This window comes from Lipotes vexillifer, unplaced genomic scaffold (genome assembly GCF_000442215.2).
Source record: "Lipotes vexillifer unplaced genomic scaffold, Lipotes_vexillifer_v1.1 scaffold6, whole genome shotgun sequence".
Taxonomy (NCBI): Eukaryota; Metazoa; Chordata; class Mammalia; order Artiodactyla; family Lipotidae; genus Lipotes; species Lipotes vexillifer.
Genome location: NW_006799037.1, coordinates 555,312 through 580,760, shown reverse-complemented (window position 1 = coordinate 580,760; position 25,449 = coordinate 555,312). Strand labels below are relative to the sequence as shown.

The 25,449-nt window shown below is 35.9% G+C and overlaps 1 protein-coding gene across 2 annotated transcripts in view; it reads left to right on the top strand.

The window, feature by feature from the left end:
- SBF2 (SET binding factor 2) overlaps nucleotides 1-25,449 on the top strand; it is a 472,364-nt gene that overhangs the window by 276,759 nt on the left and 170,156 nt on the right. For both annotated transcript variants that reach the window (XM_007471388.1, XM_007471387.1), the window contains exons 14-16: nucleotides 8,294-8,498; nucleotides 13,953-14,062; nucleotides 15,694-15,843. In XM_007471388.1, coding sequence (XP_007471450.1) covers nucleotides 8,294-8,498; nucleotides 13,953-14,062; nucleotides 15,694-15,843 — 465 coding nt within the window. The remainder of the gene's footprint in view (nucleotides 1-8,293; nucleotides 8,499-13,952; nucleotides 14,063-15,693; nucleotides 15,844-25,449) is intronic.

Below are 25,449 nucleotides of genomic sequence, written 5' to 3'. Positions count from 1 at the left end.
GAGGGATGTATTACTAGGTAAGATATGGAAATCGCCCTTCAAATGTACTCTGCATTTCTTGAGCCCTTGCTGGGCTTTTTCCCCTCCACAGTCTAATTCTGTTCCATTTAATTTAATCAAATCTGTTCATTCAGTATGTATATTAGGTACCTACTAGTTCCAGGCATTTTCTAGATACATGATTCCACTAATATCCTTGAGAAGGGGATACACATACATGATGAATGAGTATCTGAGAATATTCCAATGGATTATCATCAGACTTTATGAGATTCCTTCCAGTTCTGTGATTCTAAATCCATGATGGTCCTAAAGTAAATACAAAGTTTTTTCTGAAGTAAATACAAAGTTAAAAACAGACATGATGGTAAAGTTACTTTCTTGGGTTGTGCAGGAAGTTGAGGGGAGGGAGGAAGGATGGTCTCAATGCAAGGAAAATAATCCAGATGGTTCTATTTTTAACTAGTCTTTTTTTTTTTTTTATCACATTTCTAAAATTCCCTTTTGGTAAGCAAAAACCAACCATATAATTTGACTGTTTCCTTATTATTGGGTTAGAATTGAGACCTGGTGATTCCATTTAGATGTTTGTAAATACTTTATTGCACTGAAGTCTGGTATGTGTATTTAGCCTCTCTATTTCACTTCCCTTTGAAGTACCTCAAAAACAAACGTTAACTGTCCAGTTTCTTATCATCATTCCCTTATAGTGCTTTTCAGTGAGTAGGGATGAATTGTAGGAATGTGAGTAGACGTGAGTAGGATGAATTGCAACTGGGTTTAGTTGCTCTTTTAACTTTCTGAAGCTTCCTAAATAATTAAGAAAAGTGTTTCATGAGTTTGGTGGAGAAGGGAAAGGGAAGGTGGAATGAAGACGAAGGAAGAGACAAATGTGTATGTGTTGGCAAAGTTATACCATGAAGATTTTTATTGACCATACATTGGTACAGCTTTTCTTTCCATGCCGGGTTGATAATACTGTGTCTGCCTACTTTGGCTATCAGAATTCTTGATGTCTACATGACAGCACATTTAGCTACTCACCTGCTCTTTCTCTATGATTCTTGGTATACACTTATAAAAGACAACTAGCTGAATGCAAAATGAGAATATTAAGATAGGTCAGATCAAGAGCTTTATAAACATCTGTTCCAAGGCAGCAAGAAATCAATTGGACATGTGTTTTACTGTTTTACATAGTGCAGTTTTTCTAATTTGTTTTTCATCTGCGGTAGTACATAAACATTTGCTAGACTGTGTAATTTGTTTTCTTAAAAATTAAAGGAAAAATGAGAGGACTTGGACTTTCTTATAAAATAATATGAGATTTCAATTTGTGCCTAATAAGTATTTCATTGCCCAGTGTTGAAACAAATAAGTCTGAAAACTAATGAGAGAACAAAGCCCAAATGCAGGAGTAGCCATTCTAAATCACATAAGATCTGTTCCCTTTACATTTCTGCAGAAAGTTAATTTCACTCCCAGGCACATTCAATCTACACTGATGATATTTGTACTCTTTGCCGACTGTGAATAAAGGGGTTTGTTGCTGTTGTTATAGGAAGCAAGTAAAACATTACAGTCATCTTTCATCTTAAAAAGTCAAAACATAAACAACTTACTTAGATTGTTAGGATGAAGTGAGGCCCCCACCCCAAAGCGTAAAAATCAGATTCCTTCCTCCACCCTGTCTGGTTTGCTTGTCTATTTTCAGTCGGGTTTACCATGGTGTAATCTACAGGTAGTAAGATTTACCCTTCTTAACGTGCGGTTTGATGGGTTTTGGCAAATGAATGAGTTTTGCGGCCACCGCCACCACACTAAGGGCGTAGAGCATTTCTGTCGCCCCAAGTTTCTTCTTAATGCTCCCTTAGAGTCACATCGCCCTGCCACTTCAGACTCTTGGCAACTGATCTGTTTTCTGTCTCTGTAGTTTTTGCTTTTTCCATAATGTCATGACATAGTTTTTCGAGTCTGGTTTCTTTCTCTTAGCATAATGCATTTCAGACTCACCCATGCCACTGCATGTATGTCATTCCTGTTTATTGTTGAGCAGTACTCCATTGTATGGTTATACCAGAGTTTTATTTATCTGTTGAGCAAATGAAGGGCAGTATTGGCAATTATGAGTAAAACCACCCTAAACATTTGCACAGGTTTTTGTGTGAACATGAATATTTATTTCTCCTGAGTTAATATTTAGGAGTAGGATGCTGGAAAAATGGTAACAAAATGTTATCTCTGTAAGAAACTGCCAGACTGTTTTCTTAAGTCTATACCATTTTTGCATTCCCGCCAGCAATATATGAGTGTTCTGTTTGCTTTGTGTCTTCACCAACACTTGGTATCCTCAGTTGTTTTTTTGTTTTGCTTTGTTTTTAGCCATTTTAATAGGTGTGTGGTTTTATCCTTTTATGGCTTTAATTTGCATGCCAGCTGGTGAGTGAGAGTATTAGGTCTCCTAGCTAGTCACTTTGTGCTTTCTTGGTACTTGTAAAAAGACTTGTCTTAGACCATGAAGCCTCCGTCAAGAGTCATGAATTAGAGCAGTTGTTCTAACAGGGGCAAACTCTGTACCCCCAGAAATTTGTCAGCGCCTGGAGATATTTTTTGGCTGTCTCAACTAGAAAGGGTATACTAGTAGCATCTAGTAAATAGAAGCCAGGGATGCTTCTAAACATCTTACAGTATACAAGACACCCACTTTTCCCTGGCCCCCGCCACCAAGCAAAGAATTATCTAGCCCAAAATGTCAATAGTGTCAAGGTTAAGAAACCCTGAATTAGGGCAACCAGCACATTACGTATTGAAGTCATACACCAAATTTCTTTGTATTAAGGATGAGACATTAATTCTATTAGGTGATCATTGAAAGGCCTGTGAGGATGGAAAATTGAGAGTGTTTCATTCCATCAAATGTTGTGTTCACAGCCAGGCAACTCTAAAAAGTCCAGTTACATTTTTTCAGTGTTTTAATGATTTAGTCCAATTGATAGTATTGGTTTCGCTGTATTTAAAAGGATTTTTAAGAATTTGTGGAACACAGGTCTAGGTATGATTGGTGCACATTAAATAATTATTAAATACCTAAATTAATATGGGAAACTTGGTAAACCCTGGCAAGGTCACATTGATTTGTCATTCATTGCTGAGACCAATGTGTTGGAAGAAATTTTTTTTCCCAGTGTGCCTACTTTGAATTTCCAGTAGGGTTTGGGGCTTTTTGTTTTGTTTTGTCTTGCTTTGCTTTGCTTTTATTTGAAGTGCTTTCTCAGCCTTGTTTTTTGTAAGTCCTAAGCATATTCTCATTTAGCTTGCCAAAAAAAAAAAAAAAAGAGAGAGAGAGAAAAGAAAAATCCATGTTTCCAGACCAGATGGTGTGTGTGTCATTTTTTCAAGTCTGAGAAAATCATTATACCTCCCATTGCTATAGTATACTCTAAAAGCAGGATTACAGAGCCCACTTCTTGAAAATCATTATCCAACTTTAAAATTCCCTCTAAATGATAGTACGTTTTGCCAGCTTTCTTGTTGCTTTGGGCAGAATTATGTTCACCATAAGTGTGTAGTTGTCTAAATCCTTGGTTATTACTTTATATTTGCACTTCTCTAAAATCAAAGATGAATATTTAGCTGCTTTTTTGTTCTGTTGGAAAATAATGCATTTCCTTATTTCAACACGGAGATTCAACAATGAAATTGGGATGCGGTTTTTAATGAGCTCAGTAATCTTCAAGGGACTGATCTAAACGCATTTGGAGTTACAAATTATAGCATGTTTCCAAGAACATTCAGAGTTCAACGAGCCTTAAAATGTCTCTCATTTCTGCTATCTTCTCAGAAGTCATTATGTGACTAAGGTGGGTGTGAGGTGGTGAGTGTGGTCCTTTATATTTACCATACTGCCCGCTAGAGGGCAGCAGCGTACAGATACGGCCGCCAGAAAACTAAATAGCACTAGATCTTGGAGCATGAGCCTTTTTTGAATTTTCTAAACACAGCTGAATATATTATCATTTAGCAACTTTAGCCCATAATCTGAATTTTTATTAAAACTATCTGTACAGCTAAAGGATAGCCTCAGCTTTGAACTTTGTTTTAAAATCATTTTTAGAATGCTTATTATTCTGAATTGTGTATTGATTTCGTTTACAATATTTCAAATTGCTTATGAGAAAAAAATACTATTAGTGACAAATAGCTATATCTTTTCTTTAATAAGTGATTTTTATTTAAACCCTCATTGAGTACTATTATTGTTGTCATTGTTGTTAAAATATAAGTAGCTGGTGATACGATGGAAACCCTGGGAGAAAGAGGTGGTTTTAGTTTCAGAGGCATGGTGTCATGCCATAGAATATGCAGTGACTAAACATTTTTCAAATGAATATACTCTAAACTTTTGGAAAAGAGCTTTCAGATTTATTCTGGGGAAGTGTGTGTGTGTGTGTGTGTGTGTGTGTGTGTGTGTGTGTTGTAAAGCTTTCCTATAACAACTTGTTCCATCCTCACAAGAACCTTGTGAAGTAGTTACTATATTATTATCTTCCTTACAGATGAGGAAACTAAAACCCAAGTGGTAAGAGAATTGATACTGCACCGGGTCATGCTACTAGTGAGTGGCTAAGCTAGGATTTGACCCAGGCAGTCTGATATCAGAGACCATGAGCTAAAAATACTTTGTTGTATTACTTTCTCTCATTGAATTGTCTAACTTTTCCTTCTGAATTATAGTGCTTCCTGTCTCTATCACATTTTCACATATAGTCCTGCTTCTGGGCTTCTCTGTTCCATTAGCCCTTTAACCCTTCAGTGATACCAGTTACTGTACTGTATTAATTATTAAAGTTTGCATAAATTTTGATATCTGGAAAGTTTGACTTCTCTATCTACTCTTCTTCAGAATTGCCTTGACTATTTTTGGATCTTTGATCTTCCTTATAAAGTTTAGGATGAATCCATAACATTACAGAATTTTGATTAGAAGCAATTAATATGTGTATCTTTATTTTTCTAAACCACCTTAAGTCATTTTTGGAGCAAGAGAGAAGAATATATAGTAAGAGAGAGAGAAAATATACTAGAAAAGATACTGGCATCACTAAGAAGATTTCTACTTTTATTTTTCCATTTTTTTAAATTTGTTTTAATGAATATTATTTACATCATAGGAAGTATATTTAAAGTTTTTATTTTGTTATAAAGAAAATAAGTATAGATAGAAATGGAAGTAGTGAATAATGTACTTTAAATGATTCAGACTCAAAATCCACATGAATTACCTCCCTCTCCTGAAAGAAATATCTGCCCAATGGGTTTTAGAAAGTTGATATTTATAACTTTTGAGAAGATGAGGTATCTTAGATACTGTGCCTAAAGAACAGAGAAAAAACATACTGCTTTTGGAAAAGGGCAGTTTCAGAAACTCTGGACTAGTGATATTGGTGTTAATCCAGGTGTAATTTTAGAACAGTTTTTTCAACATATAGTTTAGAAAGTGGTGATTGTGAAGACTTGGCATAGGAATTTACTTATATTTTCCTGTCTTTGCTAACGATATAAGGGGAAAATACAAAGTGTGTATGAGGGCTACTTTGGCAAGAACAAGTTTTCAATCTGATTTCACCTTCTCAGGAACCTTTTAAGAAAAGCATAAGTACAGGCATACCTCAGAGACATTGTGGGTTCAGTTCCAGACCACTGCATTAAAGCGAATATCACAATAAAGTGAGTCACACGAATTTTTTGGTTTCTCAGTGCATATAAAAGTTGTGTTTACACTGTACTGTAGTCTGTTAATTGTGCAATAATAGTATTTGTGTCTAAAAAAACAATGTACATGCCTTAATTTAAAAATACTTTTTTGCTAAAAAATGCTAACCATCATCTGAGCCTTCAGCAAGTCATAATCTTTTTGTAATAATAACATCAAAGATCCCTGACCACATATCACCATAACAAATATAATAATGATGAAAAAGTTTGAAATATCGTTAGAATTACCAAAACATGACATAGAGACACAAAGTGAGCAAATACTGTTGGAAAAAATGGTGCCAGTACTCTTGTTCGACACAGGATTGCCACAGACCTTCATTATGTAAAACACCTAGTATCTACGAAGCACAATAAAGTGAAGTGCAATAAAACAAGGTATGCCTGTATATACTTAGGCAAAGTTATTTATCCAGCATCACATAATGAGCAGAGCAAAAACTAGAACCCAGGCTTTTGACACTTAAAGGAGTATTATTTCCATTGTATTGCTGAGATATGCTCCCTATATCATCTGCTGTGGTCCAACCTTTACTTTTCTGGGTCCGGGTCAAATAACCAAAAAGAATTGTGGGGAGCAGCTCTGGTAAATGATGAGAGTTGGCCATTTTAACTGTCCAGAGAATGTATAGGGCAGTATTAAGCCTAGTGTACAACGTGAATAACACAGGTTCAGGAGGAAAAAGAAATTTTCTGGTTGCAAAGAATAATAAATGCAAGAATTGGTCTAAGAATGATTGTATAGCAGCCTTCTTTTGTGTGTGTGTGTGTGTGTGTGTGTGTGTGTGTGTGTGTTTGTTTTGCGGGCTTCTCACTGTTGTGGCCTCTCCCGTTGCGGAGCACAGGCTCCGGACACACAGGCTCAGCGGCTCCGCGGCATGTGGGATCCTCCCGGACCAGGGCATGAACCTGTGTCCCCTGCATCAGTAGGCGGACTCTCAACCACTGCGCCACCAGGGAGGCCCCTATAGCAGCCTTCTTTAGAGAACTTTGTAAAAAGGATGGATTCCACTCTGCCCGTAGTATTTGAAATATAATTCTACTTAAGTAGTAGCTGGATAAGGGTCTATGAATATATTAGCTGACACAATTAATTTAATTACTGCAATTCTAATATGTGTTCAACATTGTGTCCCACTCATTAGGATACAGTAGGAAGTAGTTTAGGGTGCCTGCTATGTGCCAGGCTGTTTCTAGATGCAATATGTATACAGCAGAGGATAAAAAAATAGTTTATAATTGATCAAAACGTCTGTCCTCTTGAGTTTCATTTTAATGAGAAAAGGATAGACAATAAACAAGTTAAATAGAATTTGTAGTATGTGAGAAGGTGATAGGAAAATATAGTAAGGGGGATAGGGACTCTGTTGGGGGGGGTGTCATTTTAGATAGGGTGGCCACGAAAGGTGAGCAAAGACATGCAGGAAAAGAGAGAGGGTGCTGTACAAATTGGTGGGAGACAGGCATTCCAGGCAGAGGGAACAGTTAAGTGTAAAGACTTTGAGGCAGGAATTAGAAGGCCTGTGTAGCAGGAGCAGAATGAATGAAGGAAACAGTAGTAGGGCACAGTCATATAGAGAAGCCAGGTCTTGTAAATTATTGTAAGAACTTTTGGTTTTACTCTGAATGAGATGAAGAGCTATTTGAATGAACAGAGTAGTTAGGTGATGATTTGACATACTTTAACTAGATCACTCTGTCTTCAGTGTTAAAAATAGAGTGAGGGTAGGAGCAAAGGGTGGAGCAGGGAGACTGGTTAAGAGACTGTTCTGTAGCAACATGAGAGATATTGGCTTGAACCAAGGTGTATTGAAAAGTGGTCAGGTTATAAACGTATTTTAAAGGCAAAGTGTAAAAGGTTTGCAGAGGAATGGGTAATTCGGTATTAGAGAAAGGGATTAATGATTAAGCTTTTCACCAAAGTGATTGGAAAAAATAAATATGCCATTTACTGAAGTGGGGAAGACTGTAGAAAGCAGATTTGGAGGAGGTGAATATTAAGTGCTCCATTTTGGACATATATTTACAATGCTATTTAAACTCCCAATGGAAACACTATGTGCAGGTGGTTGAATATACAGGTATGGAGTTCAGGAGGAAGCTCATTTGGAGATTAAAAATTTGTGAATCATTGGTGACTTATGGTTTAAAAATAAGAGACTGGAAGTTATCACCAAGAAAGTAAGTGTAAATAGAAAAGTGGCCCATGATCTGAGCCCTGGGGTATTCACATAGTTAAGAGATTAGGGAGATGAAAAATAAACAAAGATGTAGCAAGAAGACCTAGAAACCAAGTGAAGAAAGTGTTCCTTGAAGAGGAAAAAGAGTGATCAGCTGTATCAGATGCTGCTGGTAAATCATGTAAGAAGTAAGATTCCAATACTCTATATTTTATGGCATATATTTGAATGTATGTACAGTGTCTCATCTCTCTGATTTCAGTTTCTGTCTTTCTGGCTGACAATCTGCCATTGTTCTTTTAACTTTGGAATCATTTTACGTATGTTTCATATCGCAGGAAAATCCAAACCCTCATATGGCATTTCAGAAAGTTCCACGTCCAACAGAAGGATCCCACTTGCGAGTTCATATTCTTCCTTTCCCAAAGATTAATGAAACTCGCGTACAGGAATTAATACAGGAAAATCTTGCCAAGAACCAGAATGCACCTCCTGCTTCAAGAGTGGAAAAGAAATGTGTTGTGCCCGCAGGTCCACCTGTTGGTATGTATTTGTCCATTTATTTGTTTTAAAACTAAACCTTTTGAGGACTTCCCTGGTGGTCCAGTGGTAAAGAATCCACCTTCCAATGCAGAGAACGTGGGTTCGATCCCTGGTTGCAGAACTGGGATCCCACATGTCACAGGGCAGCTAAGCCCGCGCGCCACAACTACTGAGCTTGCGTGCCTCAGTGAGAGAGCCCGAGTGCCACAAACTACAGAGCACATGCGCTCTGGACCCCCTGTGCCACAACTACAGAGCCCATGCACCCTGGAGCCTATGTGCCACAACTAGAGAGAGAAAACCTGAATGCCACAACTAGAGAGAAGCCCGTGCACTGCAACGAAGAGCCTGTGCGCCGCATTGAAAGATCCCGCATGCCTCAACAAAGATGCCATGTGCTGCCACTAAGACCCAATGCAATCAAAAATAAATTTAAAAAAATAAATCTTAAAAGGAATAAAGTAAACCTTTTATCAAGATATAAGACACAAAAACAGAAGTGCATGGCTTGATGAGTTTTCACAAAGTGAACAAATTCGTGCAACCAGAATCAGCACTATCAATACCTAGAAACACTTTTCCATTCAGTACCCCTCACAGGGTACCGATTAGCCTAACTGCTCCCACTGTGGAATCTTCTCTTTTTAAAAAATAGCTATATTGAGATGTAATTCACATACCATAAAATTCACCCATTTAAAGAGTGCAATTCAGGATTTCCCTGGTGGCGCAGTGGTTAAGAATCCACCTGCCAATGCAGGGGACATGGGTTTGAGCCCTGGTCCGGGAAGATCCCACATGATGTGGAGCAACTAAGCCTGTGCGCCACAACTACTGAGCCTGCACTCTAGAGCCCGTGAGCCACAACTACTGAAGCCCACGTGCCTAGAGCCCATGCTCAGCAACAAGAGAAGCCACCGCAATGAGAAGCCTGCACCCTGCAACTAGAGAAAGCTCGTGCGCAGCAGCAAAGACCCAACACAGTCAAGAAAAAAAAAGTGTGCAATTCAGTGGTTTTTAGTACCTTCACAGAGTGCATTTTCACTGTCTAATTTCAAACATTTTCATTCCTCCAAATAGAAACACCCATACCCATTAGCAGTTACTCCCCACCCCACCCCCAAAACCACTCCTTCCCCACCTTTAGGTGGTAATCTACTTCCTGTCTTTATAGATTTGCCTATTTTGGATATTTTATATAAATGGAATTGTACAATATGTGATCTTTTGTGATTGGCTTCTTTCATGTAGCATAATATTTTCAAGGTTCATCCATGTAGCATATATAGTACTTCATTGCTTTTTGTGGCTGAATAATATTCCATTGTATGGGTATGTATCACATTTTGTTATCCATATATCAGTTGATGGACATTTGGGTTGTTTCTACTTCTTGGCTACTAATAATAGTGCTGCTGTGAGCGTTCATGTGTAAGTTTTTGTGTGGATATATGTTTTCAGTTCTCTCAGGTATATATCTAGGAGTGGAATTGTCGGGTTATATGATAAGCCTGTGTTTAATGTTTTGAGGAACTGCCAGGCTATTTTCCAAAACAGCCACACTATTTTACATTCCTACCAGCAATGTATGGGCATTCTGGTTTCTCCACATCTACTAATGTAGAGTATCTTCTCATGCGCTTATTGGCCATTTTTATATCTTTTCTGGAAAAAAAAGTGTCTCTGTTCAGATCCTTTGCCTTTTTTTTTTTTTTTTTTTTTTTTGTGGTACGCGGGCCTCTCACTGTTGTGGCCTCTCCCGTTGGAGAGCACAGGCTCCGGGCGCGCAGGCTCAGCGGCCATGGCTCACGGGCCTAGCCGCTCCGCGGCATGTGGCATCTTCCTGGACCGGGACATGAATCCGTGTCCCCTGCATCAGCAGGTGGACTCTCAACCACTGCGCCACCAGGGAAGCCCGCCTTTGCCCATTTTTAAATTGAGCTATTTGTCTTTTTGTTTAAGAAGTCTCTATATAAGTCCCTTATGAAACATGTTAATTTGAAAATATTTTTTCCCATTCTGTGCATTGTCTTTTTTTTTTTCTTTTTTTTTTTTACTGATTTTTATCTCTTCTTTTTCTTCAGCTATTGTGGGAGATGTGTTAAAGTCTCCCATGATAAGTAATAGAATTGCCTAGTTCTCATTTTAGTTCTGTCCATTTTTTCTCTATGTATTTTGAAATTGATTTATTATATGCAAATATATTTACAAATATTATAGCATCCTGGTGACTGATCCCTTTATCATTATGGAATGTCCTTCTTTGTCTCTAGTAACGCTTCTTGGCATAAAGTGTACTTTGAGTTTTATACAGCTAGACCAGCCTTCCTTTGGTTAGTGTTTGTATGGTTTATCTTTTTTTATTTTTTTATTTTCAAATTCTGGGTCCTTATAATTAAGGTATGCCTCTTGTAAGCAGCATGTGGGGTTTTTTTTTTTAGCCAGTTTGACTATTGTGGTATATTACTTGTATTTAGCTCATTTATATAAATATAATTACTCATACAGTAATGCCTTTAATATAATTTACTGGGTTGTTTTTTCTGTTTGATCCTCTTGTTTTACATTTTCCCCTGCTTTCTTTCATTCTTTTCGATTAATAAATTATTTTTTATTCCATAATTTATATCTGTTAACTTGTTATTTATATACATTTACTGTTCTTTTAGAGGTTTACCTCAGGACTATAGCATACATCCACTTTTGTCTGTTCAGCTCTCACCAGAAACTTTGCTGGTCAACCTGGCCATCTGCCAGAATCAAGCCCAGATTCTCAGCTTCCTGTCTGTACTCAATATTGGCAAATCTCTTAGGGAAAAAGTGGATGTGCTTGTTAACTTACCTCTTTGGTCTTTTCCTTTCTCTGGAATTTTAGGTCCTCTAATCCTTGTATTTCTGTAGCACTCTGATATATTTAAATAGATGGCTTTTGTATTTTATCTTACTTTTATAATTGTTCCTGGTGGGAGTTTTAGTTTGTTACAAACTGTTCCATCATACTTGGAAGTGAGTGTAATTTTATTATTAAAATTCTGGGATAATAATATATTAATTATTTATGTTGTTTAATTATTTATGTTGTTTATGTTGTAATGTTAATAATTTATGTATGTTAACATTTATGTTATATAGTAATGTTAATATTACTTATTATTTATTATTTACTTAATAATGTTAATTTGTTATTATTTCCCTAAGTATTAACAGCTTTTACTTAAGTGTTGATTGTACTTTCACATAGAGAAGAGAATGGAGGAGAAGTAGACATGTTAGGGTAGTTATTTTTTGAAGGGTTTGGTCATTTAACTTTAATATCCATGAGCTAGTTGAATGCTTTCTTTAAATACCCACATGAACAGATTAGAAGTTGGTTTAAATTTTAATTTGCTTGAATTGTAGCCTTGTCTCAATATTGTTTTTGTATAATCTCTTTACTTTCATTTTCAATCAGCATCAAATTCTTTTTTTAGATGCATATGGAATGTCTCATTGTAGTCAGTGAGAGAGTTACACATGACTCAGTATTTGTCCCTGCATGCACTTCCTGTAAAACCAGAATGAATGAATGAATGAACAAATGATGAATGAATGAGTGAAAGACGAACACAGGGACCTCTGTCCAAGTTTCTGGTTCATTTGAGTTGATCAGAATTAGGATTTCCCTTGTATTAAAATTAAAAGGTACGAATGTTTCATTTTACATGACACCCATTTAATATGAATGTAGAATTGCTCTGTCACTTTAAGAGCCATTCACATTTTGAGAGGTTAATTAGTTTCCAGCTATTCCTCAGAGGGACCAGAGTGTTGATGAGCACTATTCAAATGCTATTTCAAATGCTGGAAATAGCATTTGAAATCCAAAGCCTTGGGAAGGAAGCCCTGGGGAGGTCAAATATCCATAAACCAGAGTTGTTGTCAAATGTTAGAAAGCTAGTATTAGAATGCCACAACTGGGGATTTGGCCAATGCCTGATACATCAGTAACTCTAAGTGAAGAACTTTCTTCTGGGAATGAACTAAGTCATAGTCTCCAAAGGAAAATAATAATTCCCAGATGGTAAACAGATTCATTATAAGAAAATGTGGGGTTTTTAATGGTTCATCCTAAAGAAAATTTAAAATGCTGCTATAGAGATTTTAGAATTAAAATTTTATAAACATAGGTTAAAGATGTTACTCTCTCAATAAAGCATGTGGTCTTATTTGGAGACTAAGAAGTTTTCTACTCTAAATATAGATCAATTTCAATTTCGGTCTATGCCACTGACCTACACATGTGGGAAGCACCAGAGTGCAAAATTGAGTGTACATTTCAGACAGAAAAGTCATATGAAATAATCTATTTTACGGTCATGGTCATTAATGTTAATCTTACATGATTTTAAGTGATTTCAAGAAAACTATAGTAAAAACCAAGTAAGATTGATTTCCTGATTCTGATAAAGCACTATAGTTGTGTAAGATATCACCATGGGGGAAGCTGATAGTGCATGGATCTTCTCTGTACTAATTCGCAACTTTTTGTAAGCTTATAATTATTTCAGGATTTTTAAAAGTTTAAAAAATTATTTGAAGGATATAAAATTTCGTATTGATGAAATGAAAGGAATGCTAAGAGTAAGATATGGTGGTCTTTCTTGTTAGGTAAGAGCAGCCATAAAATATAAGGCTTAAGAATTATTGATACTGCCTCATTTGTACAAATTATATAGTGTAGTTCTTTGTGAAATTATACTTTTTATTTGACAAATACTGCTTTAATTTATATCTTTCTAGTATTCTTTTAATAAGTTAAATTTATTTTAAGTAATTTAAGCCTATGTAGTACACTAGAATTATCCAACCTTGTAAAGTTGACAGGTACTAAGTTCACAGAACTGAGAAGTGACTCTCCCAAATTTTTATAGTGATTCTTTGGCCATGATCATTTCTCTTTGTGTGCAGTGCTTCTTCAGATCACCTGTACTCAGATTTGTAGAACCTAATTTTTTGTGGTATGTGGTTTTCCTTTGGTAATATGTTAGAAATATCAACTTCTTTGTCTGTTAGTAGTCAGTCCTCTTACATGAGTGTTAGCTATTTTTGTCATGATCTTGTACCCACAATATTTTTTATCTGTTTGTTTACAATTAAAGGAAAAATTATTACCTTTGCTTAAAAAAATTTTACTGAGCAATGTATATATGAATTAATTTGCCTAAGAGTTAAGTACAGTATTAGAATCTATCCTGTGAAATTATCCTAAATAACCCATTGACTAGCCTGCCACTTCACAACCTAAAAATGTAATCAAAGTGAGGAAATGAAATACTTTCAGTGTCATGTAACAAGGGAAAAAAACCGCTTAAGTGTTGGTCATGTAAACAGAGTCATAAACTGTAAACAGTAATATTCCCCTTTTGTAATTGCTGAAGGAGTTTAATTTGTGTTTTCCTTATACTCCTTTACTAGTTTCAATAATGGATAAGGTGACAACAGTTTTCAACAGTGCACAGAGATTGGAAGTTGTTAGAAACTGCATCTCATTCATATTTGAAAATAAAACATTGGAGACTGAAAAGGTAATAAAATGCCATCTTTCCCAAGTAAGCATTCATCACATCCCTTTCAGATTTCTATGTTTAGCTTGCCTACTGACCGCTTCTCTGATTCAATCCCTTTTCCTTATAAAGTATCCTTTCATTGTTTTGATCATTTTAAATGAACAGTGTCTAAGATTTAAAATCTTAGCCAAGCCTAATTATATGGCAACCAGAGAAGTATTGATAGTCATTTTCCCCCACTGGAACTTTTTTTTTTTTTTTTTTTTTTTTTTTTTCAAACCCTTGTGTCGAGGGCTTTTTTTTTTGCTGTACACGGGCCTCTCACTGTTGTGGCCTCTCCCGCTGCGGAGCACAGGCTCTGGACGCGCAGGCTCAGTGGCCATGGCGCATGGGCCCAGCCACTCAGCGGCATGTGGGATCTTCCCAGACCGGGGCACGAACCCGTGTCCCCTGCATTGGCAGGCGGACTCTCAACCACTGCGCCACCAGGGAAGCCCCCACTGGAACTTTTAAACATTGTTCATTAATTCTATTTTGGCATATTACTTAGAAACTTAACATCTAAAATGTAATTTTATTTATTACAAAGAATCCAGTTAGAACAAGTAATGAATTATAAAAATTGTGGTATTCATTTAAATATGCTTTGTTAAACCACATTTTCTTGCCTTCTTTAATAAAACATACTAAACATATGTAACCTTTCCTTAGTGACTCGTCATAGTTCTGAACATTTATTACAAGGGGCTAGTAAAACATGTAAAATGAAGTTTTTACTCTTGCACTAAATGACCTCAAGCCTCTTTATATTTTGAGGTTTTTTTGTATCCATTTTTTTCTTATGGTTGAAGTGTTACAGACTTTTCTTTGCTTCTCTTGCTTTCAGCTTTCACAGCCTGTTTCCTGTACCCGTTGTAACAATATTAGGTCCCCCTACTCTCAGTCTTCTTCCCTTCCTTCTTATTTGCCCCTTTGTTCTCATTTTAGGTTTTCAAAGTTAAATTATTACTTTATGTAAAGTAAATTAATTCAGCTCTAAAGGTGAAACGGAAGAGGCGTTCTTTTGGGTGATGAAGTGAAAGAGTTTTAGTACATACACCTAGAGATTTCTGTTTGTTGCTCTGAGTTTTTTTCCTTCTTAATTATGCTTTTGAAATAAGAAGAGATTGCAGAATTTTCCAGTCATAAATTAAAACTGAGTAGTGATTAAGTTGCTAATCACTTTAAAAGTATAAAATCACCCATGATTCTTGTCATTTTAATTTTTCCTTCTATTCTTGCCATGGAGATGTGACCAGTTATTGCAAGAATGTGTCTAAGTGTCTGTGGTTTTGACTCATAATCTGAAGCAACAGTTATTTTGGTGACCACAATTTTGATGAGTTTTTTTTAATGAAGTTTAATGTTTTTTAAATGTATCACATAAACTAGTCCTACTTATTTTCATGCTGCCTTACAAATAAAAAAATCACTATAAATCCATCTGTTTACAGTTGTCCTTAACGGTACATCAACTCTTTTCTAGCACTTTAATTCTACTAATAACTCTGTTAAATGGTTTATAGGATACACGTGAGTTTTCAGCATGATTGAAAGTTACTTTTTTTCCAGTGGTACCTTTTGTTCATGTCTTCCTCTCTTGTCCTCAGACCCTTCCTGCTGCACTGAGAGCCCTTAAAGGAAAGGCAGCAAGACAGTGTCTCACTGATGAGCTCGGTTTACATGTTCAGCAAAACCGGGCAATATTAGACCATCAGCAGTTCGACTACATAATAAGGATGATGAACTGTACTCTACAGGTAACTTTTAGTTCTTTCAGATTATCCTTCTTATTAGAGAATACTTTTTATTTTTCCAGGTGATTCAGTAATTACTAATATATCAGGTTCTTGAGCCTTCTGCACCTACTAGGATGAAGAGCCAATATCTATACCATTTCTGTCAGAAACACTTATGTATTACTTGGCATAAATATTAAGAGTTTTTTATTCTTTCTTTGTTTTTCCTTGAAAAATATTAGGTTATTTTACTAGTTCTATAAGCAAGCTTTCTGAAAATGAAAAGTCATATTTAAAATATTCAGTTAGGGCTCCCCTGGTGGTACAGTGGTTGAGAGTCCGCCTGCCGATGCAGGGGACACGGGTTCGTGCCCCGGCCCGGGAAGATCCCACATTCCGCAGAACGCCTAGGCCCGTGAGCCATGGTCACTGAGCCTGCGCGTCCGGAGCCTGTGCTCCGCAGCGGGAGAGGCCACAACAGTGAGAGGCCCACGTACCGCAAAAAAAAAAAACAAAAAACATTCAGTTATATATTACTTAATGTCTGTATTCATGTCAGCCCTTTTCAGTCAGTTTTCAGTTGTACTGTTAAAGCAGAGGGCAATGAATGGTGGGTAATCCAAATGATAAATGAATTACTCAGTTAAGTGTTTACTAAGTACTTTGTGTGGGTAAAGCACACAAAAAAATATTTCCAATTGGCTTCAACATACATGTATTATCTTACAGAGATAAACTTCCCACACAATAATAAGGACACAGTTTAGGAGAAGCAAATAATCTGATTTCCCTATCCTGTCCCTGTGACATTGGCATCGTATTCTTTGTCAGTGATGCAAAAATTCTTTCTTGAACTTTTTGCACGAAGAGAAAAATGTGATTAAATATTAATATTTCAAAGACTATCTGTGGGACTCCAGAGAAATTGAGTAAAATGCATGTTAAATTCTGGTAGATTGGAAAGTGAGAATTACAGGGTATAATTAATAATAACATTTGTGGATGAAAGAAGGCCTAAAGAAATGGAAAGATATACCATGTTCATGGATTGGAAGACTCAGTATTATAAAGATATCAGTTCTCCCCAAAATAATCTATAGAGTTACTGCAATTCCCATCAGAATCCCAAGAGAAAGAGCAAAAGTCTGAGAATTACCAACATGCTCCTAAAACAAATGGCAAAGCCTGGGAATTGGCCTTGTCACATATCAAAAATTAGTTTAAAAGAAGACACACAAATGGCCAAAAGGTAAGTGAAAATGTGCTCCATGTCACTAATCATCGGGAAAATGCAAATCAAAATCACAATGAGATACCACCTCACATCTGTTAGAAAGGCTATTATCAAAGACACAGGGGATAATAAGTATTGGCAAGGATATGGAGAAAAAGGAACCCTTGTGCACTGTCAGTAGGAATGTAAATTGGTGTAACCACTATAAAAAATAGTATGGAGATTCCTCAAAAAATTAAAAATTGAACCATACCATAGCAGTTCCACTCTGGGTATATCCAAAGGAAATGAAAACAGGCTATTGAAGAAGTATCTGCACTCCCATGTTCACTGCAGCATTAGTCACAATAGCCAAGATGTGGAAATAACCTAAATGTCCATCAGTGGATACATGGATAAAGAAGATGTGGTATATATACACAATACAGTGGAATATTATTCAGCCATGAGAAGAAAGGAAATTCTACCACTTGCAATAACGTGGATGAACCCTGAAGGCATTCTGCCAAGTGAAATAAGCCAGACAGAGAAAGACAAATGCTGCATGATATTATATGTGGAACCTTAAAAAACAAAAAAGGTCAGACTCTTAGAAACAGAGTAGAAAATGGTTGCCAGGGGCTGAGAGGTGGAAGAAATAGAGAGAAGTCGATAAGTGGTACAAACTTTTAGCTATAAGATGAATAAGGCCTGAGGATCTAAGGTACAACATGGGGGCTACAATTCGTAACACTTCATTATATAACTGAAATTGCTAAAGAGTTGAACTTAAATGTGATTTTTCCCAAAAAAAAAAAAAAAAAAAAAAAAAGATAAATGTGTAAGGAGAGGTATCATTTAACTGAGTTGTGGGAATCCTTTCACGATGTATACATATATCAGATCACCTCAGTGCACACTTTAAATATCTTACCATTTTATTTGTCAGTTATACCTCAATAACACTTAAGAAATTTTTTAATTAGTTTAAGATTGTAGTAATTAAGACAGTGTGTGGCACAACCATAAACAAATTGGCCAGTAGAGCAGAACTTAGAGTTTATAAACAGACGTACACATGTTTGGAAATGTGATTTATGACAGAGTTGGTGTTTCAGATTAGTGACAAAGAGGTAAAAAATTCAATAACTAGTACTGGGACAGTTGGGTGACCACGTACACATAATGAACCATGTACAAGAAAAATGTACCGATACCTCACACTGTACACTAAAATCCGTTTTATGTGGATTAAATATTAATACTTAAATATGAAAAGCCAACCTATATAGTCTTTCAAAGAGAATAAATGACATAGCCTTATGACTTTGGGGGAGGGAAAGATTTGTTAAACAAGGTAAAAATAGTGCCAATCTTAAAAGAAAATATTGTTATATACCACTTTTACCTCAGTTAGAAAGAAAAGATTGGTAAATTTGACTACATTAAAATTAGAACTTCTGTCCATCAAAAAATACCATAAAGAGAATGAAAATGTAAACTTCCGAGTAAGAGATGTTTGCAGAGTATATGACTACCAACTGATTAGTACTCATATTATAAAAACTCCTACAAATCAATAAGAAAAAGACAACCCAAATTTTAAATGGGCAAGAGACTTAAAGTATCCCAGAGAAAAGGAAATCCACTTGGATAATTAGTATAAATAAAATGACATTTTTAAAAAAGATGATCTATGTCAATAACTGGAGAAATGTAAATTAAAACCACAATGAGATAGCATTTTACATTCACTGTTTTGTAATAAATGTATAATTGGATAATATTAAGTATTGGTGAAGTTATCGAACAAATGGAACATGTAAACTCTGCTTGTTAGAGTGTAAAATGGTACAAAGATTTTCTTGTAAAGCTGAATATGAACATATTCTATGACCCAGTGATTCCACTCTTAGAGGAGATCTTACCCACATACACCAAGAGATATGCACAAAAATGTTCATAGGAACATTGTTTGAAATAGCAGGAAACTGGAAACAACTCATATGCCAACCAGCAGTAGAATGTATAGATAAATTGTGCTATTTTCTTATGTTAGAATATTATTTAGCAGAGATAATGAATGAATTGCAGCTATAAGGAATAATGTGGATGAATCTTAAGATAATTTTGTGCAAAAATAAAAAGGCAATTCAATTACAATATGCTTTCATTCATATAAAATTCAAAGCATGTAATATATTATTTAGAGATATTTAAGTTAGGGATAGAATATATGTGTTAAAACTAAAAAGAAAAGCAATGTGTACATATATTAAATCATCACATTGTATACTACAATTTTATCTGTCAAATGTACCTCAATAAAACTGGGAAAAAAAGAAAATCAAGGGATAATAAGCAAAATATTGAAGAAAATTACCTCCGGGAGACAGAGAGGAAGGACATGAACAGAGATCTTCAAAGGTAATGGTAATACTCTGTTTCTTAAACTCTGTATATGGGTGTTCATTGTATCGTTATTATATATAATCTTATAACTTACACACATTAATGTCTTAGGGTACTACTGTTACATATTTTGCAGGGCATATTTATCTTTTTTTTTTTTTTTTGGTGATTTGTGTGAACATTTAAGTTCGGTACGTGGGCCTCTCACTGTTGTGGCCTCTCCCGTTGCGGAGCACAGGCTCCGGACGCGCAGGCTCAGCGGCCACGGCTCACGGGCCCAGCCGCTCCGCGGCCTGTGGGATCTTCCCGGACCGTGGCACGGACGCATGTCCCCTGCATCAGCAGGCGGACTCTCAACCACTGCGCCACCAGGGAAGCCCGGGCATATTTATCTTTTAAAACTCATTTCAAGTGATACCTTTATCAGAAATTCTAACTTAAAATCTAGCATCAAAAATGTAATCTTGGGGCTTCCCTGGTGGCGCAGTGGTTGAGAGTCCGCCTGCTGATGCAGGGGACATGCGTCCGTGCCACGGTCCGGGAAGATCCCACAGGCCGCGGAGCGGCTGGGCCCGTGAGCCGTGGCCGCTGAGCCTGCGCGTCCGGAGCCTGTGCTCCGCAACGGGAGAGGCCACAACAGTGAGAGGCCCACGTACCGGGAAAACAGAAAAACAAAATGTAATCTTGTTTAAGCAAATTGGCAAGATAGGAGATGATTCACCTTTACTGGAAATACATTCTTACTTTAGAGCATAAGAGACTAGCTGTAATAGTTTATAATAGCAACAATTGAAAGCATCCTAAATGTTTACCATTTGGATTTTGATTAATCTAATTATGGTAGAACTCTTCTTTGGAATACTGTTCAGTTACTAAATAGAAAGAGGTAGCTCTATAATACGTAGAGCTATAATATGTAGCTCTATAATATGTACCCATATGAAAAAACTTCTGTTATGTATTGCCAGGTGGGCAAAAGGAAGTTACATAAAGTAGATATAATTCTATTTTTGACCTAAAATTGCATATATGTATGTATGTATATCATGGTAAAAATCTGGAAGGATATTTACACTAAATCCTTAATAATGGTTATCTTTGGCATAGATAGAAGAGTTTTGACTTCCATTTAAACTTTTCTCTGCTTGAAACACACACATACACACAAGCATAATTCAGTTATATAAAACATATAACAAGCATATTTTGTAACTTAAAAATAATTCTCATTTTTGTAGGAAGGAAATTATCAAACCTTTATGAGAAGAATAAGACATAATAAATTTACCCTAAAAAAACTCACGTCTTTTGCTACTTTTGTTACTTTCTTACAGTTACTTTGGTACTGTCATTATAGAGAACAAAGGAATTTGATTAATAGATCAAGGTCACCAGAAGCTATAAAGTTAGGTAATTTCCTGATTCCCTATAACTAGTGATAAAACTACAAAAACTGTTTTAGGGAGCTTTTTTCCATTTGTACTTTATGTGCTGTAATTAACTGAAGAACTAAGTTATAAGGCTTTCTCTAAACTTAATTTTAGCATATACTAATTAGTAATTACTTATAGAATAGCCAGGTACCCTTGAGTTACAAAAATATTCCTTTTCATTTGAATAATCATATTCTAGGGGTAAAAAAGCTTGCATTTTTTTTGTTGGTGTTGTTTCCAGATACACCTGTACTGATGAACACTTAATATTTTAGAATTCACTATTTCATAAATACATTAAAATATATCCTGTCTTTCTTCCAGCATATGCTGTTGTTTAACATTATAGAGAGGCTCTTTTCAGTTATAAATGGGTTCACATGTGATACTCTTATTTTAATGGGTTATTTATTACCAACTTGGGATTTATTAATATTTATATTCTTGTTGCAACAATGTTACTTGTGGGGATTTAACATGACATTCTGAACATTTTTTACAAAAGCATAGAATTTCAAGGCAGAGAGGCCAAACATCTGTGTTGGTATTTTAAGATAGAAACATTAAATGAACCAATTTTTAGGTAGTGATTCAGAAATTTTAGTAATTTTTGCTCTTCGTGATCTTGAAGTTATTCTGTCTTTTCTGTCCTCAAGGGAAGATTAAATGGAACATGAGTACTGCCAAGGGGTTATTTTGTTCATCAGGTTTTTTCACTGCCAAGATAATTTTTTAAAGGACTGGTTTATAGAGATTATAGATTTTTCCTATGTATCTTCTCATCTCAAATAACTGATCGTATTTTAGTTGTTTTTTGTAACTGAGATTACTATAAATCTCTTCAAAAATATCATGGCTTTAACTCTTTTCATTTTAGCAGATCTATGATTTTTGTGTCAAGATCTTAGCTAAGATCTTTTCACAGTAAATTATAATTTAAAAACCCAGTAAAGTCCTCTATTTCCAGCATTATAATAAACTGCATGTTACGAGGGATGCTCTCACTAATGTAGAAATAGATCTTAGAAAATTGAAACAACAGCAAAAATACCCCATGATTTTGATATATAGTTTTTCCCAAGGAGAAAAGGAAATCTATAATAGGCCCCTCCTCTACTCTCAAGAAAAGGACAAATAGGAAAAACCAAATTCTGAGCTATTAGCAGGTAGGGAGACCAGATTTGTGAGCACAATTAAGCTGACTTCTGTAAAGAGAGCTGGTTGAACCTGAGAGCTTTATTTACGTCAGGTTAGGACACTGGAAGAGGAATAAAATAATCCCTCTTCAGCAGCATGCCCCTCACTCTTGCCTCCAGAAGAAGCAATTGTAAATCCTTTCTAGAATAATGCAGCCACAATTTAGGCAGTCAGGATTCCCACAGATAAAATTCAGTAAGATATGAACTCACAATTTTAAAATGACCAAATACGAAAGAAATGAGCCAATGTGAAATAGTGTCAGCAGAAACAACCAACAGCAGATTGAGACTCCCAAAGGCTTTATATATTGGAATTATTCAATATGAAGATGTAATAATTAAAATACTTAAATAAATAAAGGATCGAATACAAAATAAGCAAATAACAAGAAACTAACAAAAATGGCCAGGTAAGTTTAGATTATATAATCAGTAAAGTAAAAACTCAAAGGATAGGGAAAACCCAATATTGTTAAGATGTCAGTTCTCCACAAATCAATCTGTAGCCTGAATGAAATCCCAATAAAAACTGCAGCAGAATTTTTTCTAGAAATTGACAGGATAATTCTAAAATGTATGTGGAAATGCAGAGGACTTAGAATGGCCAAAGCAATCTCGAAAAAGAACAGATTTAGAGGACTTAACACTACCAGATTTCAAGACTTACTGTTAACCCACAGTAATCAAGACAGTGTGATACTGCCATATCAAATAGATCAGTGGAAAAGAGCACTCAGAAATAGATCCGCATTTATGGCATTTTTGACAAAGGCACCAAAGCAATCCAATAGGAAGAAGAAAGTTTTTTCCACAAATAGTGCTGAAATAACTGAATATATCCATATGGAAAAAAAGTGAACCTATACCTCTACCTCACATCAAATATAAGGATTAACTTGAGGTAGAGCACAGACATAAACATACAATATAAAACATTAAAGCTTTTAGGGGAAAGCATGGAATAGAGTCATGACTTGGGAATGAGCAACAGTTTCTCTTTTTTTTAATAATTAATTGAATCTTTATTGCCACTTATATTCTTTATAACTGGCAACAGTTTCTTGGGTCACAAAAAGTGACACCAAAAAAGAAAAAAGGTCACTGTACTTCATCAAAATTAAAAGTTACACTTTTCAGAAGACAGCATTAAGAAAATGAATAGTTAAGACTAGGAAAAAATATTCCCAAAATGTAACGTGACAAAGAACTGATGTCATGTTTATATAGAGAACTCCTACAACTTAAGAAGGTGAAGCCAAACCAGTTTTTGAAAATGGACAGTTTGAACAGACACTTCACAAAATATATGTGAATGGTCAATAAAAACATGAAGAACTGCTCAGTATCAGTCATCTGGGAAATGCAAATTAAAACCATTATGAGATACTACTATATAACCACCAGTATGGCTAAAATTAGAAAGACTGACAATACCAAATGTTGGCAGAGTTGTAAAGTACTTGGAATTCTCAGGTTTTATTGTTGAGAATGTAAACTGGTACAATCACTTTAGAAAAATGACTGGGAGATTCTTATAAAACTAAGCATATACCTATCCTATGATCCAATAATTTCACTCCTGGGTCTTACCTTAAAAAAATTAAAACGTATGACTATAAAAAGACTTATACAAAAGTATTCATAGGAACTTTATTCATAATAGCCTAAAACTAGAATCAGCCCAGGTGCCCATCAATCAGAGAATGCTTTTTTCTTTAACTGCCATATATCCATACAATGTAATACTAATCAGCGATAAAAAAAAAAAAAAACAGGCTAGGGGCTTCCCTGGTGGCGCAGTGGTTGAGAGTCCACCTGCCGATGCAGGGGACACGGGTTCGTGCCCTGGTCCGGGAAGATCCCACAGGCCGTGGAGCGGCTAGGCCCGTGAGCCATGGCCGCTGAGCCTTGCGCGTCCGGAGCCTGTGCTCCTCAACGGGAGAGGCCACAACAGTGAGAGGCCCACGTACCACAAAAAACAAACAAACAAAAAAAAACAGGCTAATGATACGTGCAACCACATAGATATATCTCAAAAACATTGTGGCATATTTGTCAAAACCCAGTGAACACCTAAGATATGTGCATTTTATTGTATGTAAATTATACAGCAAAAGAAGAACCTATAAACAAATATTGACCTCTAATGATATGCATGCTAAAGTACTTGGGAGAAGTATAACTGATGTCTGCGATTTACTTTGAAATGCACTAAAAATAAGATGGGTTAAAGGATAGGTAGATGAATAGCTAAATGATAAAGCAAGCGTAGTAAAATGTTAATGACAGTCTAGGTGGTTAGTATACAGGTGTTCACTGTAAAATTCTTTCAATTTTGATATATATTTGAAATTATTTGGGTAAAATAAGGAAACAAAGAAATAAGTACATAATTACAAAAAGCTCATTGGATGGGTTAAACATCACACTAAATGCAGTGAGAGACTTGTAGTGAACTGGAATACAGATCTGACGCAATTACACATAGTGGAGCAGAGAGAGACAAGAAGATGGAGAATATGAAAGAGAAGTTAAGATACATGGAGGATATAATGAGATGGTTTAACACAGTGCTATTCAAAGTAGTAGTCTGTGACAAGGTAAGGAACTTGTGCCAGAATGTGAATCAGTGAACCAGTGGCTTTCTCTTCATTGAGAAAGTCTTGCTTAAATAAATAAATAAATAAACAAACAAACAAACAAATAAATAAGCAAGCTACTCAACAGTGGGCTTACTATGACTTCAACTGGCAGTGGTCTGTATCTCCAAAAGTAACTAAGGGTCCTGCCTTATTAAAGAGGATAGGCTTCACAGTCAAGCCTTAGATTTTGTCAAGGCTAAAAATTCTAGTTACCAACAAAATTTTTTTATAAAATTCCATTGGTTACTGGATAAATTCTTATATTGGGCATCTTAGGCTAAGGGCTCTGAATAATATAGGAAACCACATAGAGGTTTAAAAGTATGAGGAAAAATGGCTTATCTTCTGGAACCCCAAACTTGCCACAATCTACAAGTTTTTAAGGGCACTCAAGCACTGCTGATGACCAGTCCTATGAAAGAGGTAGCAAATTTGAGAAATTTGTTAAGTGCTGTGTTCTGAATGTGTCCTCCCAGATTCATATGTTGGAAACCTAGTGCCCAAGGTGATGGTATTAGGGATTAGGTCATGAAGGTAAAAACATCACAAACCAGATTAATGCCCTTTCAAAAGAAAACCAGCAGAGCTCCCCAGGCCCTTCCACTATGTAAAGATATAACAAGAAGTCTGCGACCCTGAAGAGGGCCCTCACTCAACCATGCTGGCACTCTGACCTTGAATATATACACCACATCTTTATCCATTCATCTGTTAATGGACACTTAGGT